Below are 17,992 nucleotides of genomic sequence, written 5' to 3' on the forward strand. Positions count from 1 at the left end.
TGGAAATGTATCTAATACATTTGGAAATGAAGTTTCCAAAGATTTTTTTTAAAGACATGGAGAAATGGAAAAAAGCTTATGAAAATCATACAGTATAGAGTCTCAATTACATTTTTAACACATTATAGACAAGACCAATGGGCAGCACACGAAGATACTAAAAGTGGTTCTTGTGGACTGTGAGAATTGGAGTGGGGGGTTTTCTCCTTTATATATTTCTCAATTTTCCTTTTTTTTTTTTTTTTTTTTAGCAATGCATAGTACTACTTTTGTGATCAGGAAATAAATTTTAACTGTTAAAGGTGGAGTGGGATAGCTCGAGAAGACTCGAGCTAACAACTACTAGACTTGAACTTCACAAGGTTGGGCATCATGTGGCCATTTTGTTTATTGCTTCAGCCCAGAATCAAAAGCAAGGCCAAGCACATGGTAGGTGTTTGCTCACTTTTGACTACCTGCCATCGGGAGCAGGTTAGAAGACAAGGCTCAGCTCTTTTCATAAAGGTTGAACCTCAAATGGTACCAAACCTAATACAGTCATAAATACAGTTGTGGTTTTATAAAATAGGCATGGGGCTTTTGACATGATCAAGCTGGAAACAAAACTGGCTCTAGCCCCAAGTTGCAGGACAGGAGTGAAAGCAAACACAGGGGTTTCAGCTTTAACAATTGGCCCCAGCTTCCTCCTGCAAAGAACTGAATAAGGCTGTTGATCCGCAAAAAGAAGTTTTATTTCCTTGTGCAAAAAAGACATTTCAAGTCAGGCTAGTCAGTCACACTTGGGTGAGTCCTTCCCACACAAGAAACGGGGGTAAAGGAGGTACTTTAAGTTGTACTCAGTTTTGGCTAAACAGTAAGCAATCTCCCGGTCACACTTGCACATGAGTTCTTGGCATTTGTCCTCCACTGGTCCTGAAAAAAGTGGGAAAACTGAGGTTAGAGCAGGGACTTGCAGAGACTTGAAGATAAATGCAAGGGAAGCCAGTAAAGCTGGGGACAAGGAAGGGCATAAATTGCATCTGGGTGACACTTTGACAGTTCACCGCGTGATCTCTCTCGTCATAACTCCCTAGGGAGGTGATGTTCAGCCCATTTTAGAGAAAAGGAAATTGAAGTTGCCAGGGGAGTGTTTTCAGAGAGGAAGTCCAAAGTCCATATGCCCTTTTAGCTTCTCTTCTGCATCAGTATTACACTAGTGCATTTAAGGATCCATTTAGATAAGCAGTAGGTGCCTGGGAACCATCCAGGCTTTTTTTTTTTTTTTTTTTTGGAATGCCTTCTCTGCTAGTTCCTAGCTGTGTGGTCTTACCTAAACTTTCTGAGCCAAGTCCTCATGTAGATGGGGGCACCATCCATTTTGCAGGTTTATTGGGAAGCACGGGTGAGAAAGCCTATGTAAAGTGCCCGGCAGGGGCTTGGCCCTACGCGTGTACTCCACCAATGTTGGTTCTACCTGCATTTCTCCACCTTTTCTCTCCAGGTCTCTTTCAGATGCTCCTTCAAGAAAACAGTCTGTTCCCACAGCCAACATAATACTCAATGGTGAAAAGCTAAAAGACTTCCCTCTGAAATCTGGAACATGACAAGGATGCCCACTCTTGCCACTTCTATTCAACATAGTATTGGAAGTCCTAGCCACAGCAATCAGACAAGAAAAAGAAATAAAAGGTATCCAAATTGGAAAAGAAGAGGTAAAATGTCATTATATGCACATGACATGATACTGTATAAGAAAACAGTTTGTTTTAGGTAACAATCATATTCCATCTCTTCCTTCCATCCTGAGCCTACCTTATACAGAGATGCAAAGGTTGCCACCCAAAGATAAATCTCCTCTGCCTTGGGAATTCCACTGCTAGAGAGTCATTCCTTTTGGCTGGAAAGATTTTGTGATCTTCAAGTTGAATCTTATTAATCTAGAAGGTATAACAGCTATGGATATGTCATCTGCCTTTGACTGTGGGTTTTTAATTATCCACAAAATGGGGGAGAAAAAAACACCCACTATTAAATCTTTCCAAATTTATTCCAGAGGCACAGTGAAGCATGAACTTTGAAGGTAGCCAGCTCGGCCATGGATATAGTTCCTTTGGACACATCACTTAATCCTTCCCAGGCTGTTTCCACAGGGGCCACTTTTAGGATACTAAAAGTACCTACTTCTAAGGGCTGTTGGGAGAATGAAAAGAGACCAAGTCAGTAAAATGCAGGGCATACAGCAGGTGCTTATGAGCTGCAGCTGACCTCCTTAAGCTGTCGGCTAATCTTTAAAGATCCCCTCTTAAAATGCACAAGTTCCATGGAGATCCTAGCAAGGTGAAGCATGAGACTCAGAAAATTCATCAGCTTCTCTCAGGGCAACACTCGGAGAGCTTGGCAGCACCAGGAGGGGACGGAGCGATGAGCGGGGGAAGGGTGGGGGATGTCAAGCAGGAGGCAGGGGGCCCGGGACCCCCTGTAATGAGCTGAGTTGATTAAAGGTGTTTATCTGCATGACTGCACACAGGGTTTCCCAATCTCGGACCCATGGCAGCTTCAAGATGCTAGCTTTAAATCCCCTTTATTTCTAATAGTAAGTCAATTATTAAATAAATTATGATTTACTTATATTAAATGGTATTAAATTGCATTAAATAAATTCTATCACTGACATAAATGGAAAACCAAAATCTTATACCACAAATATAAGAAACTGACTAAAAAACAAAGAAAGCAAAAACAACAAAAACCAATGAAGATAAAGTCCTAATATCAAAGTCTAGTTAAATGCTGTTGCCCACCTGAAAGCTGTGAGCCCCCAAATTGGAGTGTCTTGGTTTAAAAAAAAAGGGAGATTAGCAAGTGTAAGAGAGGTTTACCCTCTCTAGCAGTCAGACTATCGTGCAACTGATACTTCCTCCTTGCCTAATTGGAAAAATTAACAAAGGACTGAAAGGGAAAATCTTTCTCCCTTAAATTCATTTATTAAGCTTCCCAGGGACTTACTTCCCTGGTGGTCCAGTGAGTAAGACACTACGCTCCCAATGCAGGGGGCCCGGGTTTGATCCCTGGTCAGGGAAGTAAGATTGCAAGCCACGCGGCGTGGCGCAGCCCAGAAAAAAAAAACTGCCTTGGTTATAATTCAGTAAATGGATAACAACAGAAAAAGTCAGGATGATGGGAGCTGGCGTTAACTGTGCAGTTATGCGGAGCCAGGCACTGGGCAAAGGGCTGGCTCCATGGTCCCCATCTCACCCAGTCCTCTCAGGGCAGTGCCATTGGCACCCCAACCTTACAGAGGAAAAATCCAGGAAGGGGTGTGGGGACTGGGCCCCAACTCAGCCCTGCCCGACCCCAGGCCTCCTGGCTTGTCTGCAGGAAGGGAGTAGGGTGTCAACTCGAGGCACTCGCCCACCCTTACAAATTCAAGTTTGTAACAGAGGATTGTTTAAGAGAGTTTTTTTAAAATTTTTATTTTATATTGGAGTATAGTTGATGTTTAGTTAGTTGATTTTGTTAGTTTCAGGTGTACAGCAAGTGACTCAGTTATACATATATCTATTCTTTTAATAGAGTTTTAATGACATGGAAAAGAACTTATACTTAAGAGGAAAATAAGGGTTACAAAACACACTGCTATGTTTTTTATGTATTATGCACTCAAAAAAGACAAAACAACACCACCACCACCAGAAGGTTAATCAAATGGATGTCTGGGTAGTGTCAATGGGAGTTTTATTTCCCACCAAACTTTTACATTTTGTAATTTGAAACTCTTCTACTTTGAGCCATACGGTGCTTTCATCATGGAAAAAGCAATCTCAGTTAACCAAATTTGAAGGGCAGCTATTTCAAAGGTTAGTTTACGTTATTTGTTAGACTTAAAATATCTATACCACTCAGTGCCGAAAGGAGGTGGCTTGTGGGGACTTTGGTGGCCTTCCTCCTCCCTCATCTCTACCAGGTCTCCCTTTAGCCCCTCCCCAGCCTCTACAATAAACACCATTTACATTTTTTAAATGCTCTTGCCGAGTAAATACCCTCCAGGACAAGTTCTCTAACCCCCTTTCAGGCTGCTCTCCCGTCCTTTCTACATATAAATTCTAAGGGCACCTCAGATACACCATTTGACCCAACAGTTCTAGGACTCCATGCTACAAAACCCTGTCACAAGTGCACAAAGACTTAGGAACAGCCATGGTCTCTGCAAAATTAAGTACGTTCGTGTCACTGGCCATTCTCAGTTGGGGCCCCCGGGGGGCATTTGGCAGTATGCGGAGACATCTTTGGTTGTCACGTGGGGGATTGGGGGTGCTACTGGCATCTGGTTGGTAGAGGCCAGGGACGCCGCTAAACTCTACGATGCCCAGGACGGCCCCCTCACCGGAGAACTGTCCGGCCCCAAATGTCCAAAGTGTTAAGATGGAGACACTCTGCCATAGGTGATTGTCTGGCTTTAAAAGAATGAGGCTGACCTAGATGTTCCAAGATGTCCAAGACACTATATTAAGTGAAAAAATATATATATGTAGTGTGATCTGATTTTTGTTATTGTTTGTTTGTTTACACATGCACAAATCTGGAGGAAAAGATGCCAAACTTAACAGAAGCTAGTTAACTCTGGTGGATGGAGTGTAACTTTCTACATTACAGTGTTTCCGGAATGTTTTAATTTTTCACAACAAAGGTGGATTAGGTTTGAATCAGAAAAAGCATGTGGATGAATGGATGGACAGATAGATAGATAAAAATAATATGTAAAAATTGGTAAAGGAACCAGCTGGTGCAGGAGCCAGCCCTTCTGCCTGTAAAATTTCCACGGGCTGCTGCACAACAGAGACACGCACACCCTCGGAGCAACATGACCTGGTGGGGTAGGAACTTCTGAGGAAAGAGCCATTGAAGCTCCAGGGTTGCAACCGGAGGACAGCTGTCTAAGGACAGGGTGACTCGCATGAACATTCCAGCCAGTTCCCCTTCCCTCCCCCATCCACGAGCAAGTCCCCCAGCTCCACCTTCCAGCCAAACATGTCCAAAAGCCCCCCTCTTCCACCATCTCCACTGCCACCACCTGCCCAAGCCACCTCTCACCCAGATCCCTGGGACAGCTTCATACAGGTGCCTGGGTTCCACCCTTGCTCCCACCAGCATATGTTCCATGCAGCAGCCAAAAATGCAGTACGGTTAAAATGCAGATTGGATCATGTCCCTCCTCTGCTCAAAACCCTCCCTGGCTCTCCATCTCCCTCAGAGGAAAGCCTCCAATGCCCTGGGGGATCTGGCCCTCATCATTCTATTATCACCTACTACTCTCTCCCTGGATGACTCTGCTCCAGCCTCACCCTCCTCAAACCACCCAGATATTCATCCCTACCTCAGGGCCTTTGCACTGGCTGTTCCCACCACCTCTTCCCACGGCTCCTTCATTCCCCAAGTCTCTGCTTCAATGGCATTTTGTCAGTGAGACCTTCTCTGACCCCTGAGCATTCTGGGGTGAGGATACATTTTTACTGAGGCAAAATTCCCATAACAAAATTTAACACTTTAAAGTGACAAGTCAGTGGTATTTAGTACATTCACAATCTTCTGCCACCATTCCCTCTATCTAGTTCCAAAACATTTTTATCAGCCCAAAAGAAACCCATATTTATTAAGTCACTCCCCAGTTCCACTCTCCGGAGTCCCTGGTAACCACAAATATGCATTCTGTCTGTCGATTTGCCTAGTCTGGACATTTCATATACATGGAATCATACAATGGGTGACCTTTTGTGTCTGGCTTTTTTTTACTGAGCTTCATGTTTTCAAGGTTCATCTATGTTGTAGTTTGTATAATACTTCACTGCTTTCTCTTCCGACACAGCACTTGTAAAAACAATTGGCACAGACGCTATTCTCCTCTTTTTACAGCACAGAGCCTTGCTTCTCTGTTTTGCCCAAAACCTAGCAAGGAGCCTGACGCAGAGCAGATTCTCAATAATAATTTTTGGGAGAATACAGAAAAGCCATACATTGTTTCTGATTCTTATACAAACCCAGCACCAGAGTTTTATTATTCCCATTTTACAGATGAGGAAAGTGAGGCTCAGAGGGATTTAGTAAGTTGTCCAAGGCCACAGAGCTGACCCAATGCCTATGCCTCCTTTGTGCTCCCACCCTTTTCCCTGAGCAAGAAAGAACCTTTCAAAAGCAAGGCTGGGTCTCACTGCTCCATGGCCTCGGGAGCCCAACAGCTTCATGTTATTCAAGAATAGTAAAAACTGAAGAGGAAACCTAGCTCCGAAGGGTTAAGTTTAAAATAAAGGCCTGCCAGTAAATATTATTATATGCTTAACATTTAAAATAAATATATTTAAGTCAGGCCCATAAATGGAAAATGGGCCACACCTGTAATTAAGCAAACAACTATGTTCAGAATGTTTCCAAACAGAATAAGAATATTTTTAGCAAAAAAAAAAAGCATAATAGATATTTTGGTTCTCTTCGTTTGGTTCAGGGAGGGCACTTCTGTAAACAGTCACAGACTCCACCAGCAGACACACCAATAAATATTTTACAAACATCATTTTTACATGGTTAGGGGCAAGCAGAACATGCAGATTGAAGGAAGAAGAGAAAGGTCTTTAACACATTTCCCATTCAAGGCCCACTTCTCCATTCCACCCACAGTGGAAGGGGGCAGTTTGGGGACAGGGAATATGCCCAGAAGTGGGCTTATCACCACCATGTTAAGCAAGTCACTTCTTTCCCTGGGCTTCATCTTCCCCAATTCTAAGTGAGAGGGTTGGATGAGATGATGTCTGGGGCATTTTCAGTCCTTGATGTTATGTCTCCATATAAATTCAGTTTTGCTCTGTGCCAACTCCTAATTCAGACTCAGAGGATACAGTTGAGAATCCATGCATATCTAAGAACATCTTTCTACGTAACCCTTATGATAGCCTCCTTCCCTCTAGAGGAGAACAAGTCTGCAGAAGCTGGGGTTTTAGTGGAGAATCACACCAGATCCTCAGTTCTCTCAGGTGGAGGTAGTGGAGGTCAGAGAGAGGTTCAGATGAGGATGAGGGATGAAGAAGAGGGTAGGGAAGAAAGTGACAACTTCCGGTTATCACATTATAAACCTTCTTCCATCTTTGCAACACCCATCTTCCAGGTAAGGAAACAGGCTCAGAGACATCACTGATCTAAGAGCCAAGTGATTTTCAACAAGAGTACCAAGACTGGGCTTCCCTGGTGGCACAGTGGTTAAGAATCCGCCTGCCAGTGCAGGGGACACAGGTTCAAGCCCTGGCCCAGGAAGATCCCACATGCCGCAGAGCAACTAAGCCCATGTGCCACAACTACTGAGCCTGTGCTCTAGAGCCCGCGAGCCACAACTACTGAAGCCCTGGCACCTAGAGCCCGTGCTCTGCAACGAGAAGCCACGACAATGAGCCCGCGCACCGCAACGAAGAGTAGCCCCCGCTCACCGCAACTAGAGAAAGCCCGCGTGCAGCAACGAAGACCCAACGCAGCCAAAAAAAAAAAGAGTACCAAGACTACTTAATTGGGGAAAAAGAGTCTCTTCAACAAATGGTGCTGGAACAACTGGATATTCACATGCAAAAGAATAGAGCTGGACCCCTACCACCGACCATATACAAAAATTTAACTCAAGGTGGATCAGTGACCTAAATTTAAGAGTTCAAACCATAAAACTATTAGAAGAAAACAGTGGTAAATCTTCATGACCTTGGATCTGGCAATGGCTACTTAGGACACCAAAAACAGTCAGCAAAAGACAAAGTAGATAAATTGGGCTTTATCAAAATTAAAACTTTTGTATATCAAAGACATTATCAAGAAAATGAAAAGACAATAGAATCGTAGGAAATACTTGCAAATCACATATATGATAGAGTCCAGTGTCCAGAACAGATAAAGGACTCTTAGAATTCAAGAACAAAAAGACAACTCAATTAAAAATGAGCAGGGCTTCCCTGGTGGCGCAGTGGTTGAGAGTCCGCCTGCCGATGCAGGGGACACGGAGGTAGTGGAGGTCAGAGAGAGGTTCAGATGAGGATGAGGGATGAAGAAGAGGGTAGGGAAGAAAGTGACAACTTCCGGTTATCACATTATAAACCTTCTTCCATCTTTGCAACACCCATCTTCCAGGTAAGGAAACAGGCTCAGAGACATCACTGATCTAAGAGCCAAGTGATTTTCAACAAGAGTACCAAGACTGGGCTTCCCTGGTGGCACAGTGGTTAAGAATCCGCCTGCCAGTGCAGGGGACACAGGTTCAAGCCCTGGCCCAGGAAGATCCCACATGCCGCAGAGCAACTAAGCCCATGTGCCACAACTACTGAGCCTGTGCTCTAGAGCCCGCGAGCCACAACTACTGAAGCCCTGGCACCTAGAGCCCGTGCTCTGCAACGAGAAGCCACGACAATGAGCCCGCGCACCGCAACGAAGAGTAGCCCCCGCTCACCGCAACTAGAGAAAGCCCGCGTGCAGCAACGAAGACCCAACGCAGCCAAAAAAAAAAAGAGTACCAAGACTACTTAATTGGGGAAAAAGAGTCTCTTCAACAAATGGTGCTGGAACAACTGGATATTCACATGCAAAAGAATAGAGCTGGACCCCTACCACCGACCATATACAAAAATTTAACTCAAGGTGGATCAGTGACCTAAATTTAAGAGTTCAAACCATAAAACTATTAGAAGAAAACAGTGGTAAATCTTCATGACCTTGGATCTGGCAATGGCTACTTAGGACACCAAAAACAGTCAGCAAAAGACAAAGTAGATAAATTGGGCTTTATCAAAATTAAAACTTTTGTATATCAAAGACATTATCAAGAAAATGAAAAGACAATAGAATCGTAGGAAATACTTGCAAATCACATATATGATAGAGTCCAGTGTCCAGAACAGATAAAGGACTCTTAGAATTCAAGAACAAAAAGACAACTCAATTAAAAATGAGCAGGGCTTCCCTGGTGGCGCAGTGGTTGAGAGTCCGCCTGCCGATGCAGGGGACACAGGTTCGTGCCCCAGTCCCGGAGGATCCCACATGCTGCGGAGTGGCTGGGCCCGTGAGCCACGGCCGCTGAGCCTGCGTGTCCGGAGGCTGTGCTCCGCAACGGGAGAGGCCACAACGGTGAGAGGCCTGCGTACCGCAAAAAAAAAAAAATGAGCAGAAGACTTGAATAGACATTTCTCCAAAAAGATATAAACATGGCCAACAAGCACATGAAAAGATGCTCAACATCATTAGTCATTAGGGAAAGGCAGATGAAAACCACAATGAGGGGCTTCCCTGGTGGCGCAGTGGTTGAGAGTCCGCCTGCCGATGCAGGGGACACGGGTTCATGCCCCAGTCTGGGAAGATCCCACATGCCACGGAGCAGCTGGGCCCATGAGCCATGGCCGCTGAGCCTGCACGTCCGGAGCCTGTGATCCGCAACGGGAGAGGCCACAACAGTGAGAGGCCCGCATACCGCAAAAAAACAAAAACAAAAACAAACAAAAAAAACCCACAATGAGATACACTAATCACCTCCACTAATTAAAAAAAAAAGAAAAATAGCAAATGTTGGCAAGGCTGTGGAGAAATTGGATCCCCTATACATTGCTAATAAGAATGTAAAATAGTGCAGCATCTATAGAAAGGTTTGGTGGTTCCTCAAAAAGTAAAACACAGAATTACCAGATGAGACCTAACAATTCCACTCCTAGCTATGTACCCCAAAGACACAATAACAGGTATTCAAACAAATACTTGTTCACAAATGTTCACAGCAGCACTATTCCCAGTAGTCAAAAGGTGCAAACAACCCAAAGTCCACCAATGGATGAATGGATAGACACAACGTGGTACCTACCTAGAATGGAATATTATTCAGCCATAAAAAGGAATGAAGTTCAGATACATCCTATAACATGGATGAACCTTGAAAACGAGATGCTAAGTGAAAGAAGCCAGACACAAAAGGCCACATATCATATGATTTCATTTATATGAAATATCTAGAATAGGTAAATATATAGAGATGGAAAGAAAATTGGTGGTTGCCACGTGCTGGAGGGAGGGAGAATGGGGACTGAGTGCTTAATGGGTACAGGATTTTGGGGGAGGGATGTTGATGCAAATGTTCTGGAACTAGATGGAGGTGGTGGTTGGAGGACATTGTGAAATGTACACTTTAAAATGGTTACTTTTATGTTATGCTATTCTCTATTAAAAGTAAAAGAAAAAAGTTATGGAACCAGTTGTCTGCATTTTTCATTTCTAACTCCTCAGATAACTTGGAGGCTCACTGCCCAAACCCCAGCCTTACCAACATTGTGCCTGTACTATCACTTCCTGTTTTTTCCCTTGATTCGGCTTTTTAATTTGTTTGAAAAGAAACTGTAAATACAAAATACCATCCATCAGAAGGTAATCTTAAAAACAAACACCTCACTCCTTTTCTTATTGCTTTGTTTTAAAAACCAGTAAAGGTGCCCCAAGGGACACAACATTTTTAACCACAGTTTTATTTTTCTTTCAGCTTCAGAAGTGGCTGGTCAGGACTTCCCTGGTGGAACAGTGGTTAAGAATCCGCCTGCCAACGGGTTCCAGCCCCGGTCCGGGAAGATCCCACATGCCGTGGAGCAACTAAGTCCGTGCGCAGCCAACTACTGAGCTTGCGCTCTAGAGCCCGTGAGCCACAACTAGTGAAGCCCGCGCCTAGAGCTGTGCTCTGCAACAAGAGAAGCCACTGCAGTGAGAAGCCCGCACACCGCAATGAAGAGTAGCCCCCGCTCGCCACAACTAGAGAAAGCCCACGCATAGCAATGGAGACCCAACGCAGCCATAAATAAACAAACAAACAAACAAATAAATAAAATGATATGGAGCAAGTTAACAATAGTTTAAAAAAAAAAGAAGTGGCCGGTCATGTAAAATGTACAGTGATATCAGATTATGTTATAATTATCCTCATTAAATACACGCTGCTTGTGGTTAAAGATAGATGATAGGTAGATAAACAGATAGTTAGATAATGAAGAATTATTTTAAGGCCAGAATTAAATTTAGGAATAGAATGGGTTTTGAATAACGTTTTAAGCCAGAAACCTACTCTCTTGGTTAAAAAGGACCAGCAAGTGACCCAGGCATGTTTTATTTATTATTTTTATTTTTTTCAGAGATATTTTTTATTTCATACTCTCACTAACGCTCTTTGGAGATAAATCATTTCATTTATATGGGCCTTAGTTTTTTTGGCTTTTCTTTTTAACATCTTTATTGGAGTATAATTGCTTTACAATGGTGTGTTAGTTTCTGCTTTATAACAAAGTGAATCAGTTATACATATACATATGTTCCCATATCTCTTCCCTCTTGCGTCTCCCTCCCTCCCACCCTCCCTATCCCACCCCTCTAGGTGGTCACAAAGCACCGAGCTGATCTCCCTGTGCTATGTGGCTGCTTCCCACTAGCTATCTATTTTACATTTGGTAGTGTATATATGTCTATGCCACTCTCTCACTTCGTCCCAGCTTACCCTTCCCCCTCCCCGTATCCTCAAGTCCATGCTCTAGTAAGTCTGTGCCCAGGGATGTTTTAGCTAACGTAACACTGAACTGAGACTTTCTCCTAATTTCACAAAATTAGAAGGATTAAAAGAAAATTGAAAGAAAAATTACTTTCTCTTGGGGGGTTCAGGGTTACACAGAACTGTCTTCTTGTCCTTCCCCAAATCCTGTGCTCAGTGAAATAGTGCCTGGTCATCTTCACCGGAGGGTCTGTGTTGGGTCATTTCTTCACCAGACATTAATGACATCATTAAGCACAGTGACACTGTCACTTCATCCTTACAATAGGCCGGCTTTATTTCCGCCCCCAGTTTACCAATGAGGAAACTGAGGCCCTGAGAGATCAGGGCTTGGCAACGTCACAGAATCTGAATCATGGACTAAGCTGTTGGCCAGAGGCCAGGGTTTGCAAACTCAGATATCCCCTGGGGCAGGCAGTGCTAACGAGGGAAGCAAAGGGGATACATCAGACCCAGGTGTACTCTTCATTTTGACAAATAAATGGGCTCACCATTCCCATTTTTCTTGAAGCATTCAGCCTTTTGACCTACCTTCTGTTTTCCTGGGTCTGATAGAATTATTCCTTTTCCATAACAAAATCAACAGCACAGGAGAAATGAACTATAGTAATTGACACTTGGCCTCAATGTCAGGCAGACAATGGGGCATGGTGGAGACTGGGGCAAGATGGGGAGCGATGGGCCCTGCCTATACTTGGAAGTCCCTCTATGCTCCAGCCAGTTGTTGCTACCGGGTCTGATGCTGGGAACTCACCACACAGGATGTGCTGATTGACACACTGCCAGGAATAGCGCTCCATCTTGGGACTGCAGCCAGCATCCTCAGCACGTCTGTAGCAGCAGTCGTGGGAATGACAGCACCTGTGGGTGGCAGACAGGCAGACCGGCGGGTGGGTGAAGGCAGGGATGCTCTCTTGGCCATCCTCCTGTGCCAGGACTTCAGGTGAGTGAGGACCCACAGGGGGACAGCATCTTCTGGTCCAAGCCTTCTCCCTGAGAATCCCCATCCTGGGAAACAATTCCACCGCCCCCAGTGTGTCCTGCACTGCCTCCATCCCTCTGCCACACTCGAGCCTGGCCCCTGCCTGCCTCACTCTGTGAGTCTCCGAGCTCCAGCCACAGCGGTCTCTTCTCTGTTCCTGGAGCGAGCCACACCCTCCCCACCTCCTGACTTTGCCCACACTCTGCCCCCTGCCTGGGAGAACTTCATGCCCACTCTTCCTGCTCTAGGTCTCAGCCCGAGTACCCGCCCCCACCCCCAGGATGCCATCCAGATCCCACATCTCCCCAGGCTCTGACAGTCTCCTGATCACACCCTCTCCTAAGCCCAGGTTCCTTCCCTCCGGGCAGGTTTATGATGAGACCCTAATTAGGGAGAAGACTGATTAGCAGCTGTCCTCCCTGACCCAGACCTCTGTGAGGGCGGGGCCATTTCTGTCCTGCTCCCCACAGTGTCACCGGTGTCCAGTCTGCCACATAAGAGCACCTCGAAAACAATAGTAATGATAATAATAACATACAAATTCCCTGAGAAACACCCACCAATGTCTGTAAACTTGTCCATCGTGCAATCATCCACTGCTCTTGCTTCCATCCAGCCAGCAGCCCCACCCTGCGCTGAGCCCTCAGTAGGGTCTGGCAGGGAGACGTCAGCCAGATTCCACTCTGCCCTCAAGGAGCTCCCAGTCTGGCGGGGAGAGGCAGACAAGCCACCAGATGTCACGTGTGTGGCGAGAAGTGCTGGGATGTGGGGTAAGGAGAGGGGCTTCTGGGAGCCAGAGAAGTGCCAGGCCCAGCTGGGCTGCAGGGAAGGCTTCCTAGAGGAGGTGAGGCCTGGGCTGCACCTGGAAAGATGTGCAGGAACTAGACAACCAGAGCGTGGGAGGGAGGACAGGGGCCATGGCAGGAGCCTTCGAGGCACGAGGCTGGATGAAGACCTGTCAGTGACAGCTACATCCTCTGAGCTCCAGAAGAGACAGTCACATTCCACGCCCCTGCCCCCCACCAGCACTAAGTGGAAATGGTGAGTGGCTGTGTCTCTTTAAGCCTCAGGGACCTCATCTGTAAAACGAGGATCACCATCATACCTGCCTCCACGGATGGCCGTGGCCCTGAGGGCAAATGAAAGGAAGTCGTGGCAAGATCCAAGCACACAGCCTGGCACAGAACAGGCCCTTCTCCCACAGCAGCAGAGGGCAGTGATGGGGGCGTGAATCTAGCCAGGCTGCCTGGGTTCAAATCCCAGTCCCCACACCTCACTCTCTGTGCGGCCCCAGGCAAGTTGATCTCTCTGTGCCTCACTTTCCTCATCTCTGAAATGGGGTTTTGTGAGGACTCAAAGGGGTTCTCAGAACAGTTCTGATGCATAATAAGTCTGATCAATGATGTGCCATTTTTCTTCAGCTAACATAATCAATCACTCCATGGCCAGACGGGGCGGTGGGGGGGCAGCTGGCAGCACAGTTTGGCCTCATTGGCCGTGTTGCTCAGGAGGCCCTCTGCCTGCAAGTAGTACCGCGTGCTGGGATCTTCCTAGCCCAAACCCTAACCTCATTTTTGGGTATTTCCTCATAGGTGATATTTCCTTAATGACCCCAGGGGGTGGGATCTTCTGGCCCCAGCGTGCACTCACCAGTCAATGGCATCCCTGGGCTGGCCATGGCCACCCAGGCCACAATAGCAGCCGTAGTTCATGTAGGCCATGGCGGTGCGGGTGCCAGCACAGTGCACAGTCCCTGCCAGTTCTATGAGCCCACGTCGGTGCACATGTGACCTCTGGGAAGCTGGGGTGGGTAGGCGGAGACAAAGGTTAGAGGCTGCAGGTGGGGGCTGCCCTGGCCCTGGGGAAGGTCACCAGCCTGAAAAGGGCCTAGATGACTGTATCAGTTTGAATCCTGCTTCTTATTCGTAGCTGTGTGACCTTGGAAGCTCAAACTCTCTGTGCCTTGGTTTCCTCATCTGTGAAACAGGGGAATAAGGCGGGGGGGGGGGAATCTCACTCCCAGGAATGGAATGAGATCATGCATGTAAAGCACCCGGCACACAATAAGCTCTAACTATTGTTATCCATATATTCAAGGCAGCCATGAAGGAGAAAACAGGTCACAGAGCCACAGCATCTGAAAAAACTCACACCTCTGGGCCTTTGCACAGGCTGTTCCCTCTTCCTGGAATGCCCTGATTCCCAATCCTTTGCCCTTATCAACTCCAGAGTCAGATTGCAAGTCGCCCATCAAATGTCTGTCCAGTTGCCTGTGCTGGGCACTGGACATCAGAAATGAGCTGAACAGAGTCCCTGCCATCAAGGTGGGCTCCTCTGCAGGGGCTTCCCTCTCCCTGGGTTTCCACTGCCTCCACCACTGCCCTCCAGACTCTGGCTCAGGGCCCTTTGCATCTCTTATTTTCACTGCCCGGCACAGCTTCCTCCCACACGGGGAGGCCCTGCGGCCACATCCCAGACATTTTTCTGGATCCCCCATGTGGCTGTGACACATAACAGTACATAGTTGGTACGACTGGAACCCCTGCATCTCACATGGAAGAAAGAGGAGGCCCAGGTGGGAAGGACAACTCTAAAGTCACACAGCCCACAAGAACCTGACCTGACAGGGGGCTTCTGACTCCCAATCCAGTGCTCCTTCCTCCTTGCCCAAGGAGGAAGGGAGCCCTGCCAGGGTGACAGAGCTTACGGGCATCAAGGGGTCCACTGCTCGGGGTAAGGGGCCTCCAAACCTGCTGTGAGCTGGGCATCAGAGAATCCCAGAGCCACTCCTTCTTCTGGTGAGGGCCATGAGTCCACTCTGGCGTTTAGTCAAAAAACACAATCAGAGCCACAGTAAGGAGATGCTATCACTGGGACCTCGCCCTGCACTGGGCACTGTGCTCCCCAATTTATAGGCGACATCTGTTGTCAACTTCCTTGTCTCGCGGGTGGCTATTCTCCCATTTACAGATGGAGAGACTGAGGCTACGAGAAGCAAAAGGACCCATCCCAGGTCTCAGAGCTGGTGAGCTGCTGAGCAAAAACTCGTGCCCAGGCCGGCCTGATTCCTGGGAGCCCGCTCTCTGCCCACTGCTCCAGGACTGAGGACCCAGAGGAGATGTTTGCATTGCCTTTAATCATCATGTCTGTTTCATGTCTTTTTATCTAGAACAAGAATTTATCATGCTGACTTTTTTGAAGAGTCCAAACCAAAATTCAATTCAATTTTTTTTTTTTTTTTTTTTTTTTTTGGCTGTGCCGCGTGGCTTGCGGGATCTTAGTTCCCCGATCAGGGATAAAACTGGTGCCCCCAGCAGTGGAAACTCGGAGTCCTAACCACTGGACCACCAGAGAATTCCCTCAATTTTGTTTTTTTCTCAGTGGGAAAAGCAGCATATTCGTGTAGGGGAGTGGAGATAAGTTAAATAGAAACAAAATGTAAAAACGAGTTTAGAGTTAAAAGCTTTGCCTTCCTCTCTGGATGACCCGTCCTCCTCTCACAGGACTTCCTGAGTGCTGCTCCCAGTTGCCCACACCTCTGCTTGAAACCTCCCCAGGCTCCCGTCCCCCTCCAGGTAAAGCTCAGGGTCCTCACTGATCAGAGGCCCTGCAGGAGCTGACCCTCCCCCCGCTCCATCACCCTCTCTCAACATGCCCCACATGGACCCCATTCATCATGTCCTGTTCCTCCAGTTAAACTGCCTGTCACATACACCCTGCGCTGCAAGTGCCCTCACCCCATCCTCACCCAGCTCACCCATCACCTCCTTCTAGAATCTGCTTCACCCCCACGTGACCACAGGGGCCCTTGTCACGCTGTGCCACTGTCTGCTCATGGGCATGACCCTTCAGCCTGGACAGATCTCTGCCGCAGGCAACTCCGGATCCCCTGGCATGCAGTGGGCTTTCAGAAAAGCTTCCTTGACCCATGGATCCACCAAGCCCCATGGAACACTCCCTGTCTAAGCACATCTGGGGACTTCCCTGGAGGTCCAGTGGTTAAGACTCTGAGCTGCCACTGCAGGGGCGTGGGTTCCATCCCTGGTCGGGGAACTAAGATTCTGCGTGCCACGTGGCACAGCCAAAAACAAATAAAATTAAAACTTGAAAAAGAAATAAGCACATCTGACAGGACCCCAGTTCCAAACCCACACCCCAAAACTGTCCCCAGAGGTCCCCCCACCCTGACCTGACCCATACCTGTCCTGGACTCAGCCCTAGGGAAAACCCAGGCATGGGTGGACACCCAGCACTGGATTTGTAACCGAGGCAAACACTCCCTCCGTGCCAGCTTAGGTGTGGCAGGTCATTCTGGGGGCTGTTTGCTGTGTCTGCCCACGACAGCCTCTGCTGGGAGTGCCAAGGCTGTCCAGGCTTCCTGTGGGCCTGAGGGTGTGCGTGTGTTTGTGTGTGTGTGCTTCTCTCTGTATGTGTGTCCATATGGGGCTGTGTCGGTATCCCTGAGTGTGGGTGTGTGGGTGTGTGCATTTCCCTTGTGGTGTCTTTGCCTGTGTCTGTGTGTGAGCCTGTCCGTGAGCCCAGCACCTGAGCGTCCAGATGAGGCTGGGGGCGTGCTGTGCCTGTGTGTCTCTGTGCTTGTGGCGTCCGCACATGTCCCTGTGGGTAATATGCCAAGGGGACCTATCCAAGGGTGACTTTCAGGGGTGGTTGAGAAGGGGACATTGTGTTTTTCCCCAACCCCAGGTAGGGCTGGGCCCCTTCTTCCCCTGCTCCTTTCAGCCTCTCGTGTCCCCCTGGTGGTCCTACTGCAGACCCCAGCGACAGGTGGAGTGAAGGCTCAGTTCACAGGGCACCAGGCCAGGTGGATGGGGAGGTCTGGTCACTGGAGAGGGTGCCAGTGAGTGGAGAGGGTTTGGGGGAAGGACACTGCGGCCCTGGGGGAGGACTGGGCTAGTTCTGGGTCCCTGGAAGCAGTGAATGAGGGGGCTCTAGGGGAGGACCGGGGGCGGGGGTGGAGGGGGACAGGGCTCCCAGGAAGCTGGGAAGCAACGTGTGGGTGGACCACAGAAAGGAGGGCCGGGGGCTGTAAGGCTCCTGGGTCCCCTGGGAGGGCTGGGGAGGCAGGGCTCCTGGCACCCTGGGGAGGACTGGAGGAGCCCCAGGAACTCCTGGGTCCTTGGAGGGGGCCCATCCCTCACTCACCTGAGCTGAGCCCGAGTCCGGGTCCCAGTAGCAGCAACAGCGACAGCCCTACTGGCAGGCACAAAGGCAGTGGACCCATCGGAGGGTGGCAAGAGTGGGGCGGTCTGGCGGGCCAGTGTAGTCACCGAGCCCGGCCAAACCCCCTCCCGGAGGCCCCGCGCAGCCCCGCCCCCGGTCTCTCTCTCGCGGGCCCGGGCAGAGCCGCCAGGGGCGGCACGTGGGGCGGTGCTGGGAGGCCGTCGGGACCTCTGCATCTTGATCACCGAAAGGGGGCCGGGCCC

At 48.1% G+C, this 17,992-nt stretch overlaps 1 protein-coding gene and 1 long non-coding RNA gene across 2 annotated transcripts; one reads left to right on the forward strand and one right to left on the reverse strand.

Moving 5' to 3' along the window:
• Window positions 1–261: 261 nt before the first annotated feature.
• On the forward strand, window positions 262–11,201 carry LOC114487763 (uncharacterized). The gene is made up of 3 exons (XR_008619145.1): window positions 262–429; window positions 1,481–1,668; window positions 10,517–11,201. It is a non-coding gene; the product is annotated as an uncharacterized lncRNA (long non-coding RNA).
• Window positions 444–17,790, reverse strand: PLA2G10 (phospholipase A2 group X). Its single transcript, XM_007106147.2, has 4 exons — window positions 17,712–17,790; window positions 14,199–14,349; window positions 12,321–12,427; window positions 444–912 (listed from the first exon to the last, which is right to left on the reverse strand). The coding sequence occupies exons 1-4, from the start codon at window positions 17,788–17,790 to the stop codon at window positions 770–772; spliced, it is 480 nt and encodes a 159-aa protein (XP_007106209.1). The 3' UTR covers window positions 444–769.
• Between the last annotated feature and the right edge of the window lie 202 nt (window positions 17,791–17,992).

The sequence above is a fragment of the Physeter macrocephalus genome, chromosome 14, assembly GCF_002837175.3.
Source record: "Physeter macrocephalus isolate SW-GA chromosome 14, ASM283717v5, whole genome shotgun sequence".
Lineage (NCBI taxonomy): Eukaryota > Metazoa > Chordata > Mammalia > Artiodactyla > Physeteridae > Physeter > Physeter macrocephalus.

Excerpts from the sequence above, each read along its gene's own strand:
- PLA2G10 (XM_007106147.2), bottom strand. The coding sequence starts at position 17,790 with ATGGGTCCACTGCCTTTGTGCCTGCCAGTAGGGCTGTCGCTGTTGCTG. Across the intron at positions 14,350-17,711 it reads CGGACTCGGGCTCAGCTCAG|CTTCCCAGAGGTCACATGTG; the intron begins GTGAGTGAGGGA and ends TACCCACCCCAG. Across the intron at positions 913-12,320 it reads CAATCAGCACATCCTGTGTG|GACCAGTGGAGGACAAATGC; the intron begins GTGAGTTCCCAG and ends CACTTTTTTCAG.